This window comes from Lepisosteus platostomus, chromosome 1, assembly GCF_059453375.1.
Source record: "Lepisosteus platostomus isolate fLepPlt1 chromosome 1, fLepPlt1.hap1, whole genome shotgun sequence".
Lineage (NCBI taxonomy): Eukaryota > Metazoa > Chordata > Actinopteri > Semionotiformes > Lepisosteidae > Lepisosteus > Lepisosteus platostomus.
This window is the reverse complement of record NC_142611.1, coordinates 56288170-56306352: the sequence shown is the minus strand read 5'-3', so window position 1 is coordinate 56306352 and position 18183 is coordinate 56288170. Positions and strand designations below refer to the sequence as shown.

General features: G+C 41.1%; 1 protein-coding gene across 15 annotated transcripts in view; it reads right to left on the bottom strand.

Moving 5' to 3' along the window:
- gab1 (GRB2-associated binding protein 1) overlaps positions 1-18183 on the bottom strand; it is a 92940-nt gene that overhangs the window by 40137 nt on the left and 34620 nt on the right. Inside the window, exon 1 of one of the 15 annotated variants that reach the window (XM_088633103.1) lies at positions 302-719. The exons of the other annotated variants lie outside the window; for them this stretch is intronic. Coding sequence (XP_088489229.1) covers positions 302-388 — 87 coding nt within the window. The 5' untranslated portion in view covers positions 389-719. Of the gene's footprint in view, positions 1-301; positions 720-18183 lie in introns of those variants that run through there. 15 annotated transcript variants of the gene reach the window in all.

Below are 18183 nucleotides of genomic sequence, written 5' to 3'. Positions count from 1 at the left end.
ATTACTACTACTTATCTAGCAGCTGTAATATCGCACCCGTGCAACTGCAAGGCATTGTGTTTTCTTATAATGGTATCTTAATGATAGTTATTTTCCATCGACAGAGCTGCAAGGTCTCTAAAACACTGAAGAGGAACAGTGTACAGTTTGTACCACAAGTCTACAGCTTCCCCACACACAGGCTGAAAGTTGCCACTGACTGTACTATTTTTTGCCCCCATCAAAGAACACTCACGTACGCACTTTATATAACCGTATTTAAAGCACAGCATTAAAAAAGGTCTCATTGTGTTAAACTTACCTTGACTTCTAGACTGAGGCAGTTATCGTTGATAAATGGAAACGGCTTGTCTCCGCAATTTGAAAACACTTCAGAACAGCAGAACATAAAAACTACCTTGGATGGCAAGAAAAACTGCCACTCAGCTTAACCACTAGTTTTTTGTCAGGCCCGATGTAAAGAAACAAGTTGAAGTAAATTCAGCGTACTGGGCCTGTGGAATAACTAAAGCAGTGAAATTCCAAGCGCCACATGGCTTTTTGAGTTGAATGTGCACTGAACGACTGTCTCTCTGGGCAGAATGGTCTGAATTCCTGCCTCAGAGGCCCCCAGTGCTGCAGCTGTTGCTCCCGTCTGTATGAAGGGTAGAAGGTCCGGTTGACTGAGCCATGCCAGACAGAGACCGCATTGACCACTGCTCTTGGAAATGCCATCTGAATTGAATCACACTTACATCAGGGCTACTGGCTGACAATAAAAATGTGCTGCTGGTAGAAGCCGATAAAACGGGGCCTCAGCGACAGGGGGCAGAGGGACGGAACTGGCAAGAGAGGTTACTGAAGGGCACAGAGCTCCGCACATGCCTCTCTCCAGCCGGGCCCTACAGAAAGGCCTTTCTGTCCCATCATTTAAATAAGGTCTGAGAACGTTGGACGTTTAAGCTCCACTGCTGGGTGCTTTCTGTATTGACCGCCAAGTAGGGCAAAGCCATGTTCTGGTCCAGATCTCAAAGGAAGAGGAGCTAACTGGTGCTAACTCCGACACGCAAGGCTGGCTCCTCCAGCTCAGGCTTTGTCAACCCTTGTCTAAGGCGCACTGCCTCAAAACCGGAGTGAGGACAAATGCTAGGCAGCACCACAAACAAATCGGGTTACTTGGAAATCACATTCTAATATTCCTCTTATCCCAGTCATGGCAGTGTTAAAAAAAAAACAGCGTAAAAACTTCTCTTGATGGGAAGTGATTCATCACAAAATCCAGCAATGCTGGTAAGCCATCCAAACAGCTGAGCAGACAGGAGCACCTGGAGTAAGCTCACTGGCTCAGAGACAACACAGTAATATGTGTACTGTACCCAGAACCCTCCCTCTGGACCAGAGTACCACAGATTCCTAAACACTGCCCCCTCAGCAGCACAAATACATACAGATACCAGACAAGTTTATTGCAAATTAACCATTACAGCATTCCATGTGATCAGAATAAGAATGGGGCTGTAGATTTTAAATTGTCCTAATTTTCTAGAACACAATTTTCTCTTCTCTCTAACAGCTATCACAGTATATCACCTGCTCAACCAGTGGTTCCTGTGTGGGTCTCCCATCCTGTCTTATCAGTCACCTGCGGGCTCATGGGAGACAATCATTCTGCACCCCAAGGGACGTCCATGAATGGATTACATAACCTGCAACCCTGATTAGATATTGGTGAGGAGTGACCTTTCAACTGCTAGAAGGCAAGTTCTTTATTGCACAGTCATCAGTTCAAATACAAGTTAAGAAGCAACTGGCTCATTATGGTTTGTGGATTTCACCCACTTGTTAGAAGAATAACAAAGGACTTTCAACTTTCAGCAGCCATGTCACCCAGCAACTCACAACTGGAAACCCACTGAAACTCAGCAGGTGTGAGCCTGGCCAGTACCTGGATGGGAGACCTCCTGGGAAAAACTAAGGTTGCTGCTGGAAAAAGTATTAGAGGGGCCAGTAGGGGGCGCACACCCTGTGGACACTATACTGTAAAAAAAGACGCCATCCTTCAGATGACCCTTACAACTGTGGTCCTGACTCTCTGCGTCATTAAAAATCCCAGGGTGTCTCTTGAAAAGAGTAGGGGTGTAACCCCGGCGTCCTGGCCAAATTTCCCTTTGGTGTTTACCGATCATGGCCTCCTAATAATCTCCCTCTATGAATTGGCTTCATTACTCTGCTCTCCGCCCCACTGATAGCTGATGTGTGGTGAGCGTTCTGGCGCACTATGGCTGCCGTCGCATCATCAAGGTGGATGCTGCACATTGGTGGTGGTGGAGGGGAGTCCCCATTACCTATAAAGCACTTTGAGTGGAGTGTCCAGAAAAGTGCTATTTAATTGCGAGGAATTATTATTATGATGTTGTTATTATTATGATTATAACGCTTGCTGCCTAAACCAGGACTCTTCAAGGAACAGTGTCATATGCAAAGGTGATATTTGCAATTTTGAATGAGTTCTAGCAACAAAGGAAGTATGATGGTTTGGCCTGAAGACAGAAGAGAAGTTTTCATGAAAAGTTCAGACATGATGTGTGGTTTGGACCAGCACAACTAGAACATCTTGGACCTGGGACTGGCCGCCATCATAACAAGTACATTTGCAACCAAGGGGCTGTTGTTTCTAGGATACCAGACAGCAGCTCTGCAGAAATGTCACTTTAATCATTTGTAACTGTGAAATACATCCAAGCTTGCATGACAGCAATCACTGTCTGTTCATTTGGATCCGATGCCTCACGACTGAAAGACAACAGAACGCTCAGTTGGAATACAAAACAAAAATTAAACGCTATTTTAGTGGGTTCAGACAGTTCACACGGCAGTGATGGTGACCCAGTTTGCCTTTTCATCTGCAAGTCTAATTGGCCTCATTCATTAATAGCATCTCCTTCAGAGCAAGATTTTTTTTTTTTTGCTTGACTGTTAATAGTCCTGCAAAATATTTTTTAAATGCCAAACACTTGTTTAAAAGGATTGGGTAACACATGGTTATGAAGACTTAAAGTGCATACTTCAATTAAAAAAATAAGGTCAGGCAGGTTCTAAGCCCATGTTCATTCTCTTTTTTTAACTGCTTGGGAATAAGTTGCACGTTTTCTTAATCCTCTTCCCACCCCCCTAAGCAAACACGTATCCTTAAGGCAAAACCTGCTACAAACCTTATAATTAGATTCCTCTGACTTACTTTCCATTTCAGTCTACATGTTGAATTAAATCACTAATATTAGGAAAAGTACTTTAGTACTTTGCTAAACATACCGCTAAATCAGGGCCCCAGGTTATTTACAGGACTGGCTGACATGGAAAATTTCTCCATCATAGAATATTAACCCTGCAATGCTATTCGAAGATGAAATCATGTCATCATGAAAGTCTGTCATGGGTTAGTAGCACTAAATCTGACAGGTTCCTGTATCCTTCTGTGGACACTGTGCTGGTGCTCTGGGTAGCATGGTGAGTGTTTAAGGCTTTAGACAGGGTTATGGGTTTAAGCCCCAAGGGAGAGCCTGGGTCACATTCTCAAGTGAAGTACTTTTAACTCACTCGTCTCTGTCAACTCGCAACAAAAAGAGCACCATCTGAGCTGGGGGAGGTAACCTGTAACAGACTATCCCCATCTTGGGGAAGTCTTCTTGCTACATTATTGGTTGACAGTGGAAATTAGGCACTAATAATAAAGAAAAAGACAGGACAACAAAGCTGACGCAATAGTTAATGTTTAACAGGTTCCTTCCTATTTCCAGTGGCGTCTGACACTTCCTTCAAAAAGTACTTTAGAAAAAAAAATTTTTCAGAAGTAGCATGTACCTCACCTAATGAGGTTCCAGTATAACTCTCTTAGTTATGCTTTTTGGTTCCCGGAGGATATCTTTTGACACTGATGACGTTCTTTGATGACCGACTGAATTTCTAGAAGGAAAACACTGCACCTTCGTGCACGTACATGTACAAACTCTGAGGCATAAGACTGTGCTGTTCTGAACAATGTCTACTATAACACCTCACACAATGTGACTGTGTAACCTTCACAGATCTCTAATTGCATTAATTTCACATAACGTACAGGGTGAATGTTACATCATGTTCATGCTGGAGAGGTCAGGTTCTAGGAAGAGTTGGGTGAGGTTCAAGTGAGGTGAAGCAATTACTGACTTTTTCACATGACGTTTCAGATACAAGCACAGCACTGCATAATAAAGACACTTGCACATATTAGGCACATTTTCCGAAATCAGTTTCATATAACTCCTACAAAAGGTTACAAATTCCGCAATTTATGTTATTATTTATAGCCCTTGACAAATCTGTAATCTTTTACCTTAATTATATGCAAAGCACGTAATGAAAAGAAGATTAAATTTGATTTCCAACTGTATTAGTTGACAATGTAATTAAGAAGTTATGTAATGCTTTTTGAAAAAGCCAAAGTACAGAGTTAATCTAAGCACAACGAGAGTTACACATAATGGATTTTTAATGAGACTTGTTAATGGAAGAATAAAAAACATTTTTTTTAAACAGTTGCGACCCTTTATCACATTATACCAAATAACCCCTTCATGTTGAAATGACTTTGAATGAAAAAAACTATTAAAAAGAATTGCACCAAATGGAAATATTTAAATCAAGAATTAAAAATTGTTGTTCACCATTCTAAGAACTTCTAAAAAGATATCATCAGAAGTGTTTCAAATATACTTTAGATGAGTCATCTTTGAGCTAAACCTTAAACTTTCAGCTACCAAAAACACAGCGTATCTGTTCTGGCTAAGCACTTTATACAATAATATTGCTTTTACTAAATGCTTTTTGTTTCTGAAGGATCCCTCCTTTAGGTTCGTATTTGACCACTGGTGAAATGCAGCAGCAAGCTTGCCTACATGCACCAACCATTACATGCAAAAAGCTCCTCTACACAACAGATTAAGAGATCAATTCGTGTTGAATTCAGAAGGAATTTTAGAGAAGCCATACCGTGTAAACCCAACGTGGAATGTAAGCAGTACACTGGGGCTAACTCCCCTAACTCTTACAAAAGCTACATAAGAGCTTTAATTACCGAAGTTGTCAGAAACTTGGTAAGGCATCTCATTCAAGGATGTTGGTTCACAAACAGCACTTACAGTAAACTGGTTTCCTCAGGGGTATCCCACCACAGTACTGACCGGGCCCAGTCATGCAGAACTCCGAAGATCTTAAAGATTCAGTCTAGATGGTTTCTTAAAATCATTTCTTTGTAAGCTAGGAAGCCAATCAGCCACAATTCACAACAGGGTATGATGGCAAGACCCCAAGTGTCCCATCCAGTGGAAGCCTAAGTGGACCACAGGTAAATCAGAATTAAGATCCAATGAGAAAGATAACCCTTTGCCCATATCCAGAGGGTCATCTTCCATATTAATACACAACATGCGTTACAGTGTTCATGTTAGAGTCAACACAACACTTCTATTGTAAGGATGCAGGTATCAGATACCAACAGCTCAGACATCCAAAGACAACGATCAGGTTGATGATTTCCCAGGCTGAACTGACCTTCTACCATTCCAAATGTGTAATCACAGTGATGGAGAATGAATTAGCACCCTATTTTTTTCAAAACATCAGAACTGTCCCCAGACTTGCTTTATCTCTCTCACTGCTCCACAGCTCTGCTTTACCATGAGCCTTTTATTTGTACAAACATCCTTGCACATTATTTGGACCTACAGGCTCATAAACACACCTTTCTTACCAAGCACAAGTCAGCACACTTCACACATTTCACAATTATGATTTAAAATAAAGTGGAAAAAAGCTAGAACTCTGATCATCCCCTGCAGGCATCACAACTTTTTAAGGCAAAGTTTAGTCAGCTACAATTGCATACTTAAGTGCAGAGATCGATTTGTTTCCAAACTCTCAGGACTATGGTTACATTAGACTATTAATATTTTATTTCATCCCTAAAAGAGATGTTTTGACCAATAAAACCTTGCTTTATTTGAATACTCTAGCAGCTTTTTCCCCACACTAATTCCAGTACCTATATAATAGCATAAATATAATCTTTTGATTACATATTAGGGAAGTTTATTACAAGTTCTGTCTATAAGATTATTTTTGTGAAATCTATAAACTATGATCTGGATACTTCGATACTTCAGAATAAAAACTCTGCTTTTGACTGTAGACTTTCTTAGCAATGACATATACTGTGAAATCTGAAGTTAAAGGAACAAAGCGCTGTATTCATAAAATTGAAAAATACATAATTGCATTAGGATAGCATAATTCAGTATAATGTCAGACCACAGCTCATCTGCTACAGCTGTACAAATATTTAATTGGTCTAGTTTAATCCAGAACATCAAGAATTTATTGCAGTACACGTGAGTCTTTCATAACTTTTACATTTACTACAGCAGTTCCTGCTCAGTTGCAATAAGCCTCGAGACTCATAGTGCCCTTCCACTACAAACTAATGCAAAGATAAGCTAGAATTCCCGGCAGAGTGGAAAAAAGTTGGTAAAAAATTTGAATGGGCTTGAAGGCAGGAGCCCTGTGATTAATATGGTGATCACAAATAGCAAAAGAGCAACGTGTGAGAGTGGAGCTGCATCTATCAGCACTGGGTTCCAAATTCACCTTCAGCCATCTGATCCTGCTGTGTGGAGTTTGCATGGAGTCTCACTCGTCAGTCAACACCCACAAGAAACTCCTTGAATTAAGGACAGAAGGGTCTGCCCCAGGGCAAGTCTTCTTGTTCAGTATTGCCACACCCAGAGCTGGAGGTTTCTCGGCCTTCTCCGCAAGCTGTTTGCTGCATGACATCACCGCTGGCGCTACATGCCTGAAAGCAGCTCAATGGAACCTGCACAGATCATGCCGTCTTCAAACAGGGTTGTGCCATTTATCACACCTCGTGATATTAAAAATCTAAAATACTTGATACAGGATTAAAATGGATGGGGAGCTATTAGGGAACAACTTTTACTAGACTGAAATTAAAGTACTGTGTCTAAAGTGCACAGTGCACATTAGAGTGTACATTAAATCTTTAATTCCAAACAGTGACCAAGTGCATCTCTAAATTGTCTCATTGAAAGATTAACTGATTACCCCAGAGAGCAAACTGTACAACTACTGTGGTGCTTCAAGTAAAAAAAAAAAAAGACATGAATCTCCATCACAGGATCTATTTGATTTCAAATATATTCATTGCAGTTCAAACTCTTGACACAGAAGAGATTACTGCAGCAGTAATAAGACAGAACATGTTGGTTTCAGTGTTAAAATACAACAGCAATTAAAGAGGTATATTTAGGGACTTGGTAATTGGACTTCTCTGGAATCAAGCGGCAGCTTTTCTCTTCCTTCACCAAGTTGGATTCGTTTGCACACGGCCAGCTTCAAACAGCACAAAGGAAGTTCGGAGACTGGGTAATTGTAATATAAACCGTTCTCACGCTATTGCGCAACGCAGAGCGCATTTCTGCTTTGCTTATTCTGCCTGGAGGAAACCCAGGCCGACATGTCCGAACAGCCCCGCCGAGGCTGCGTTCACCTGCTCTCGCTTTTCCACACGCAGCTGAAGCGGGGGCCTATGTCCGCGAGCGCGGCGCGACCCAGCCGGCTTCCCGCTGTTCTGTGCGTGAGAAAGTAGAGCTTCCCTTACAACCGCAATTCAGTTTTTACCACTGACAGTTTTTTCTATTGACTTTTCCAAGCTGATACTAAATATGTACACTTCCGTAATTAGACGTTCATTTTCTTTTACTCCTCTATTCTCTTATGCCTCTTGCTCTTTTTAAAAACACCTTCAAAACAGAAGTCTGAATAGGGTGTGTTTAAGATAGATAGATAATACTTTATTAATCCCGTAGGGAAATTGATGTTACAGCAGTCCAGCCCAAGACAAGCAAAAACAGACATCAGAATAGTTATAAAACAAAAGACAACAAAATAGATAGAAATAAATAAATACATAGGTGTGTGCAAAATGTGATGATCATAGTCACTGTAAAAACAATAAAATATGTGCAAAATGTGCATAGGTTTATACAGACTGATTGTCCAAAAAGTACAATGGAGCAAGGCTAACAGGGCTTTATCGAGAGAGGAACAGACTACTTCTGGAATAGAAAATTACAAAATGCTATAGCTTCCACGGTTCACCTCTATTGAATCAAACCAGGTCTAATAGGAAGACATGTAGGATGTTTAATTGTTGGCACTGATCGCATTCTCATGATTTTTAGTCTGCTATTTTGGCAAGACATGGTATAATGTGTACTAAAAAGGTATTGTAGAGGTATTAACAGTGCAAGTGAATTTGAAATCAAAAACATTTACACAAAACGTTGTAGTAAACTATGCATACCAGGAATCCTGTAGGAGCGATACCGCTATCGCACCAGACCCTGGGTAGGACTTGAATGACATCACAACTGACACGTAACTTTGCAAGTCGAAGAGTAGAGGCAATACAGGAAGTAGCACACGGGTCTTGTGGGACTTGTAGTTTACATGGGCACCACAAAGTTGCTGTGCCTCACAAATACCAGCTACATCTGTGTGCCCAATCTCAATTTTAACCTGCATGCCAAGGCAACTTGAAGTAAAAACTATTACCTACTGTACAAACCGGGGCAGAAGTGGAGTGGAGTAGGAGTACACATAAAGTGCAAGTCTTATCGGATCTGTTAACAGTATTATGACCCAGTATTAAAATGTATTATCAGTGTTATCATGATCTTAAAACCAAAGCAGTTTTCTGTGATTCCAAATTAAGATATAGTGCACAGGTTGTCACTGCAGAAATACTCTTTGTAGATGTGTTTCAGAGCCTTCTGTCAGATCTTTTCATTTTTGATTCTGCTCAGTGAATCTCAAAATCCATTTACAAATTAAACCTGAGACTCATCCCCCCAAATCTGCACATGAGCTTAGGTTTGCAATGGTGATTTACAACAAAGAAATCAATAAATCCAACAAAGCTTAAAACACTACGCCATTTCCTTTGCATTTTTTACCCTTGCCATGGACAACACTAATTCTTGCTTAAATAATTAAAGGCATTTACTTTAATTGTCAGCTGTGGAAGTTATGCGATTAGAAACACATATGACAATTAGACATGTCAGACTGCTACCAATATTTATCTTGGGTAAATATGGCTGATGGAACAAGGATTCGATAACAATAGAAGGATCCATTCTTAAATCCCAGTTACACAAATGGAAAGTTACACATCAGCACATTTACAAGACTTGTGATTAACAATGCAAGGCCAGATTGGATATAACAGATCCAAGTCACGAAAAACAACAGAAACCGTGGGCTCTCTAGTGTCCTTGGAATCAGCAGACCAAGTCTTGCCTACACAGCATTAGCATAAAATTCAAAACTTCATTTTTCCGGGTAAAAAGTGTATCTTCTCTCTGAGATGAACCAGCGGACCACCTACTCCATAGCTACGTCTATTAGACAAGGCTCACATCTTTTCAATTCCATAAACCACAGAATGTCATTCATTCTGATTACAGCATCACAAAGTACCACTCCAGCTCCTGTTTATAAAAAGTCTGGAGCTCCTGTCCTGTTGATCCAAAGTTTGTCTTTACACCAGAAATGGCAAAAACACAGAAGCATGATAACCACAAAAAGCTTTCCAATATATCTCCACCTATTTAAAGGAAGTATTGCAATGTCTATGGTTTGTAGATTTCAGGGTACAGTACCTCACAAAAAATATATTTTGTTTAATATTGGAAAATTTAAGACTGTTCCACCTTGAAAATACCAATTTTTGTCACCAATTAGCCATGCACTCCAAAAATGTTCCTAACACCTGTACAGTGTTTCCTAGTTCCTAAGTACCAGGAAGATCAAACAGGAGGGCTGTACCCTAAGCTAGGATTCAAGTTTTTATATACCATCAGATTTAAGCTGGCTTTGTACGACTACACTGACAATATACAGAACTGGAAATACAAGGCTGAGTCTCTGCATTACAACAAAAAAAATAATAATGCTAAGCAGTACAGGCTTCCCCAGATACCAGCAACTCTTCAGTTTCTCAGAGATATTGTATAACAGTTCTCTGACATGTGGCCAACAAACTCTTAGGCTGATAAAAACCTGAGAAGTGTACTGGTTAGGCCAGTCAAACTGTGTGCTGGCAAGTGAACAGCTAAAGAGAAGAAATGACTAACACTTTTCAATGAACAGCCAAGCTTTCTAATTCTACCATGGTTACCAATACCAAATTTCTTACTTAGTATGAAATGGGTCTAGGAACAATTTTGTAACAATTACTCTTGTGTCAGCAAATATGGACTAGATATGGACAGTTATACTGTATGTGTGAACCTATAATGTAATTATGCTTAAACATTTTAACAGAATCCTAAAACATGTTACATATACACGGTTAAGAGGGGATCTGATTCATGCACCACTGAAGGGCAGCACAGCGGGCATTGCACAGCAGAAGAGAGGGAAATGTGAGAAACCGTTTCAAATGGAACTAAGTAACTTTTAAAAAGGTCAAATTGTACAGGCACAGAATGGGATTTAGCCAGGACACTGAGGTAAAGACTGCTACTCTTGGGATTTTTTTATTAACGCTCAAGCAGTTGGAACCCTGGTTTCACCTGAAGGATGGCACCTCCTACAGCACAGTGCCCTCTGTCACCATACTGGGCCGCTGGTGTTGAAATTCTGGCCCTTACAAAAGAGCACCACCTAGTGCTGCTTACAGACACAAGGTTCTACTTAGAGGTTCCCCATCCCAGTACTAACCAAATTCAACCGTGCTTTGCTTCCAAGATCCAGTGAAATCAGGATGCCAAGCAGCAAGGCTGCCATTAAAAGCAGCTCTGGATATCCCTAGAACATTCTGAGCGAAACACTCTTTTTAATTACAGCTCTTACGGTGCGAATTGTATTTCAGGGAAGTTATGGTAATGCAAACTTCATTCATTTTGCCAATTAGGTTAAGGTCGAGGTGAATAGTGTTGTTGTTTACATAGAAATAGCATGGGGGGGGTGGTTCAAATCAGATTATCCGAGAGCACAAAAGAACCGTTGTGATGCTTCTCCAGCATTGTGAAGAAATTCTTCATGCAACAAACACAAACATGAGCTTGGGGGAAACTGGAACGGAAGGGCTGGGAATACAGTGCGTCTCCCGGGAGATGTCTGGGAGCAGGGATGTGGATTAGCACCACTCAGTGGGACAGGGCCGCTTTCAGGCTTTTCGGCCTGCTGTTTTCACAACCCCCCACCCCTCCAGCCCGCGCCAGCCCTCTAACTGCCAAGACCACAGAAGCACAAACACGTTTGGAAAGTAATCGAGAAAGTTCCTTCAGAGATCCTCTGATCTTTGAAAAACCATATCTTTACTAAACAAGATAGTTTTCAATCGGTGCTTTAAAATACCTTTGGTTGGTTCAATGAAAAAGACAGAGAAAGAAAAGTAATCTTTTTACCAAGTTAATAATTCTCTTATCACTGTCTGCTAGACGGAAGCACTCAGATTTCATTTTTTTTACAGACCTTATCAGATACTAAATTAAGATGGGTCAATAAAACCAGAATAAAATCAAACAATAAAAAGAAAGGTCTCTTAATTAAGAAATTGATCAGCATGTAGATACATCTATACATCGACTTTAGGTTACTCATACGGTCGTAATCTTTTTCATAACTGCTTTAAAGGGCATTCCTAATACCTATTCATACATGCTACTGGATTAGAAATACTGAAGACAACTCATCACATAGTTTGTGGTCCTTGATCCTTTTACGGCTGTGTAAATCAATACAGAGGACTCCAACAGAGCCATAATTGCAGTCTTGTAATGTCAGTACTCTATTATCTGAGAAGGAATGTTATAATTTTACCTTTAGCAAACTCTACAGTCGTTACCAGGGGCTTTCAATCTGATTTTGAAACAGGGTAGTTCATGTGACCGTCCATAGCCCCCAACACACACCCATACATAATCCAAAACACAAGAAATCCCTGTTTAGTTGATAACACTGTCATTCAAGCACTACAGCATTCATGTACAATACCTCACATCAGCAACAAAGGGACTGAAAACAGTCTTTGTGTTTTTTTTAAAAGGTTATAGTTAATCATCCTGGAGCCTCAGACGGACCCTCAGGCCTCACGCTGGATACCACAGCTTTAGACAATGTCCAGCTCTTTAGATCAAGTCCTTCACAGCTTCCTATTAAAGTAAAGGAAGCCTGTACACCAACAGACAATAGACAGATTTCAGGGAAGAACATCTCAAGTTCAAAATTTTACAACTGGGACAACTCTTTCGAGTTTTTAAATTAATGTTGAGGGTTTCATAGCCATTTAACATCTGTTTCAAAACAAGCGAGCAAAAAACTTCACAGATTCAAAAGCCATTCTTGGATCAATCAGCTACCAGGACACTTCCAAGAGGCAAGGAACCACATGGACATTTCTGACCTTATGATGTTTTAAGTGGAACAGAGAGGTATTTTGTTTTTGTGAATCAAGGCCCAGTTCACATCCATTCTTGAGCCCATCCAACCCAAAGTAAATATATAAAATTCACAATCTAAAGCAAAGTATTTTCTTCAATTTTATTTCAACCATAAAGAGTACTTAAACAGTTTCCGGCTAGTAAACTGGACTAGCAGCTCAGAGCCGTTTCACATGCAGGCTTGGGTTACCCCCTTAGCTGCTATGAGTGGGATTCTCCATAGCTGTACCATAGCTGTACAACATTATAGAGCCCTTTGAGCTTCACACTTCTGAAGGCTTCATTGATGCAACTAATCCCTGCATTCATACTTTTCTCGGGCCAAGCCCTCCATCACATTCAACAATGCTGTGACACTGCAAAAGTAGGATAAAACACTGATAAATGGTTGTGATCATTCCTGGCGGCCTCTCTCTTCTTTCCACAACATTAGGGTTAACTCCATTAGAGGATGCAAGCTGAGCCAAATCACAGAGAGTAAAGAAAACAAATACTACTAGCTGATGTGTTGAGATAAAACGTCTTCATGAGTAAAATGTAACCGTGACACTTAAAATAGTCACTACAGTACTATTATAACTATTGTACAGTACTCACGCTCTTTTTCAATTTTCCTCTACCTCTGCCTTAACACTGGTGATTCAAATACTTGGTAACCCATCCTGTTGTGTGTATCTTTGTAACTTGTAAGATAACCTCTAACTCAGATTATTTGTCCTTTCCCCCCATGTCCCACTGTAGAACTGTAGAACTGCTCTGACTCAGTGTTTACAAAGACTAGACGCTTTACGATATCTAGGTTAGGAGGTTCACCAAGACACACCTTCCTCCAATAAACAGGCTAAACATTTTAAAAGCCATCTGTGTGACTTTCCCTGTTCTGAAGTTAGAATTTGAACTGCCTGACCTGGGAGCTGCAGCTGCACTGACTCATCTCTGCTTGACCGTTTTCAAAACAGCCATTCTGCTTGCGACTCTAACAGCACTTGGAACAAGGCCAACTGAACACAGGGGGAGGGGGTCATAGATATTAATGAGGCTTGCTATAAATAGCACTTGAAAAAAAAAAGGTCATAAATACACCCCTGCAGTTTCTCTTGGTTCCTGCCAAAGCTCCCATAGAAACTTCCTCGGATTTATCAAGTTCGTACACGGACACACGTTCCTGCCTCGCTGAGCAAAGGCAAACGCGACCCTTTTCAACAAATGAGATGTGCTAAAAATTACACTGTACAGCAGGCAGTCTTTCATCTGCTAATGAAACACACAATCTCTTGTACTTCAAGAATATGTCCCAGGGTGCATGTTATGGTTATTTGTTTAATTGAATAGGCAAGTTACCGACATTTAGCTGAAAACTACCAGCCTGTGTGCACTGCTCAGGCAAAAAAAACTAATTGTTGGTATGAAACTATGCAGCACATTGCAATGTGCAAAACACATCACTTAGGAGGTCAGCACAGTAACCTTAATTCCAGTGTTTATTATTTTTTCTGTTCAGCTTACAAATTGAATAAGACACTAAACACGCACTCACAATTCATTTTACTCATGCAAACAACTCACACAGGGTGTGAAATCAAAAAGACATTAGTCGAGAAAATCTGACTTTACAATTAAACACTGTCGGATGAGTTTTACAATGTACTAATATAAAGGGAACCTGCAGCTAACAGGCAGTATCATGTCTTACATATCACCTGGAAAAGAGGCACCCTAGTGAAATAAAGCAGATTAAAATAAAAAAAACGTATATGTGCCGTATAAATGCCTAATATAGTCATTAAAGTAGGCCAAGATCTGGGAATATGCATCTTTTAAATTAATTAATAAAGTGAAATAACAGCACTCAATCCAGCAGTTTATGCAGGGGATCATTTTTCCAAGAGTTTCTCTCAACTCTGAACTCAATAATTCCAAACGTAACGTTTAATCCTTTTAAAGAAATTGGATGGATATTGGAAATTTGCCCACTGGCAATAGATATGATTTACTATATGTTCATCCTGCAACATATTCATTCTGCTCTTATTGTAAATATGCAACATGTTATTTATAAAGCTAAAATATAATCCAGTGAACAAGAAGCAAAAGGCTTCTCTGATCTTTAAGTTAAGGACTCAATTAGAGTAATAAAGAGGAAATCTCTTGATTCTGCTTATGTTTAAATTCTGCTTAAAGGGAGGAGGCAAAATGCCATACAAAGCTAGCTTTATCTCCAAGACCTTCCATAACGGCTTCCACTGCCACAATTAAAACCCTTCTCCAGACAAAACATTAACAATCTGTGTAAATTGCAATAACCTCATCTTCATTACTACACCTACATTACTACTCACGCCAATGTTTTTTTTTGTCTTCGCACACTGCTTGTCTGACTTGCTTTTTATGTTGTTTTTTTGTGTTATGGACGTTATTTAACTTCTTGTTGCTGCTGCTGTTCTGTGTATCAGAGTATAAAAGCAAAGCAGCATTTCACCGAACTTGTGCATATGACAAAATAAACTGAACTGAAAAACAACTCAAAGAAATAAAGAAAATGTTCCTCAAAGGGAGATGCCCAAAGGTGCAGATTCCTGGTTTTTTCTTTCCTATTTCAGTTTTGGTTTGGCTTGGCCTGGGTCCCCACACCTGCTGCCGTCTCCCAGGCTGGCCTGAAAGCCCGACGGCCTCACTGCGGCATGAGCAGTGCTCAGTACAAGGCCGGAACAAAAAGCAATTACATAAATGACACAGTTTAGAGGGTGAGACACAATGGTCCCCTGGAAAACCGAACAATGAGCAATTTTCAAACTGCAGAATAAAAAAAAAAAAATCACAACACTGGATCTAGAGGACTGACAGCAGTGCCCTTGGAAATGGACAGCGGAGGGGGAGCGGGCACAAAGGTTCCTCTATGCTTTGTCAAACAGCTTGCATAAATCACTCTTTGTTATCTGAAAATGTCTGAGATTCTTATGGCTGTTCTATATTTACGTCGCCGTGCGCAACCACACTGGTGTGCTTACTCTCTGACGGCCTGTGATGTTCAAGTGGGCATGCCTTTACTTTGCTGATGTATTTCAAACGTTTGTGGCTTACTCCTGGCACCGCCTCCACCTCACAGAGGGGGGAAGAAAAAAAGCACCGTCACAACTACCTACGCCAACTTTTCTTCGTTAGGCACAGGAACGTTTCACGGGGGGGGGGGGGGGGGGGGGGAGGGGCAACCTCTGACGTGCAAAGCAACAAGCCTCACGCTGTGCGGTCCAATGGCTGCTACGGTGCCCACAGCCATGCATCACTTACTGCCCCAAAACAAAGTCAGCTCTAATGCCAAACCAACTGCTGCTGCTTCAGAGAAGCTGATGTTCTTTGTAATGTTTGAAATAGCAGGCTAAATGATCGCTAATTCATTAACCTTCCTTCAGAACTCTTCTTATATAAAATCTGGCAATGAGAAAGCGTTCCTAATGCCGAAGAGCTCATTCCTGAACATGTTAAGGGCTAGGTTTCGGGAGATGGTAGCAGTTGGAAGAGGAAGAGCTCAGTCTCTGGAGAAGTAGACGCGAGTGTGAAAGGGCAGACAACAAGGGCTCCACAGCAGGTGCTGAACTTTAGAAAAACTGCAACAACCTGAAGAGAACAGAGAGGTAGCAGTGATTATCCAGATCGAGTCAGGCCACCGAGCAGTACTGCGCAACAAAGTCAAGGTGCAGACACAGCAACAGCTCTCCTTAGCAGTGTGAAAAGGGACACTGACGCCCAGATATCCCTGTTCAAAAGATCCTTTTACAAAGACTTAAGAACCAGTCTGTGAAACTGGGACTACTTTTCCCCTTTAAAGCTCTGCCAGCAGTTCTATCACCCTGCGACACAACTGGCAACCCACTGAAGCTCAGCAGGTGTGAGCCTGGTCAGTACCTGGATGGGAGATCTCCTGGGAAACACTAAGGTTGCTGCTGGAAGAGGTGTTAGTGGGGGAAGCAGGGGGCGCTCACACTGCAGTCTGTGTGAGTCCTAATGCCCCAGTATAGTGACGGGGACACTGTACTGTAAAAAAAGGGACCATCCTTCAGATGTAATTCCAAGGTCCTGACTCTCGGTGGTCATTACAAATCCCAGGGCACCTCTCTAAGAATAGAGAAGTTACCCTGGTGTCCTCACCAAAAATCCCCCTGGTCTTTACCAATCTCGGCCTCCTAATAATCCCCATCTATGAATTGGCTGATAGCTGATGTGTGGCGAGTGTACTGGAGCACTTTGGCTGCCGTCGATCATCCAGGTGGATGCTGCACATTGGTGGTGGAGGGGAGTCCCCATTGTCTGTAAAGCGCTTTGAATGGAGTGTTATGAAAAGCGCTATATGAGTATAAGTAATTATTATTATTAAAGATAGTTATCCCATTTTATGCTACTGGATGTAACTCTAGGAATTTCTAGGCACTGTGAATACTGAGCTTTCACCTCAGGTTTAGTTTTGTCTCTTGGGTAGGGGAGGGGGATTAGAGTTATGTGCTTTCTAGTCCATTTTACTCTACAAACACCAGGGTGAGCTCTGTGCCCTGGGATGCACTTCAGATTTTTGGCAGACAATACATTTCAAACTTAACCATTACAGAGCAGCTATCCAATATTTAATAAACTGTTTTTAATTTGTCAGAACCGCCGAGGATTATGTTGTCCCGGAAAATAAGTGCTAACACTGTTATTAAACCAAGGTTGAAAACAAGGACTTTGAAACTACAAGTCTACTTTTCCCTACATAGGAACCAAAACAGACTACTGTTAGGGCCTGAGACCTTCCCCAGCATGTGGGACACAATTGTACGAGAGGCCGACATTGGGCTTGATCTCTGAAAGCCAGACCCTGCCCTCTCTTTGACCTTTCAGACAAGGACAGCAGAGCTCTTCAAGAAAGCCTCTCAAAAACACAGGCTGCCTGGCGTGCTAGAAGACAAGGAACTCGCTGAATGCCAGGAAACGACATTTTTGTGAATATTTTGACTTAAAAATGTTTAGACATCTGAGGGCTACATCAAGTGACCTTGATTTGTACCACCTGGGCTGGTCAGAAGAAGACAGAAAATACAGCTGATGGTCCTCAAGGGAACCTTAACTCAAGGGCATGTTTGGATATGTAGATAGTTGTGCTCATATTTGTTTGCAGGCTGATACCATTATCTGCCACTGGGCAATATCTGTTGGTGGTCAGACTGTTCTTCTGTAAACTTTTAACAGCATTCAAAGTAATGTTATGAGTGAAATAAAACAACTTTTTATATAATAAAAAGTTGGCTTCTACTTGATGATCAACCCCCGAAAACATCAATGATTGTAAACATGTTGGTACAGTATATACAGCAGAAAGAAATCTGAGGATCATTCCAAGGCAGACTTGGAATAAAGGTTACTACTGTACATACAACACCGTAAGGAAGCCATACCATTTCGGCTGACAAGCCCTTTTCGGGTGTGAAGACAGCTTAACAGTGAAAATGTTTAATAGTTGAACTGACCCCCCCCCAAATGGAGAAGCGCAGCATGTAACTCAGCTATTTTGTGTGGGAGCTCTCATACTGAAGAAATGGATGTCATTTTAATAAAACGCAGAATCTCTCTCCTGGACACCCTATATAAATACCTTGATGCCGATTCAACA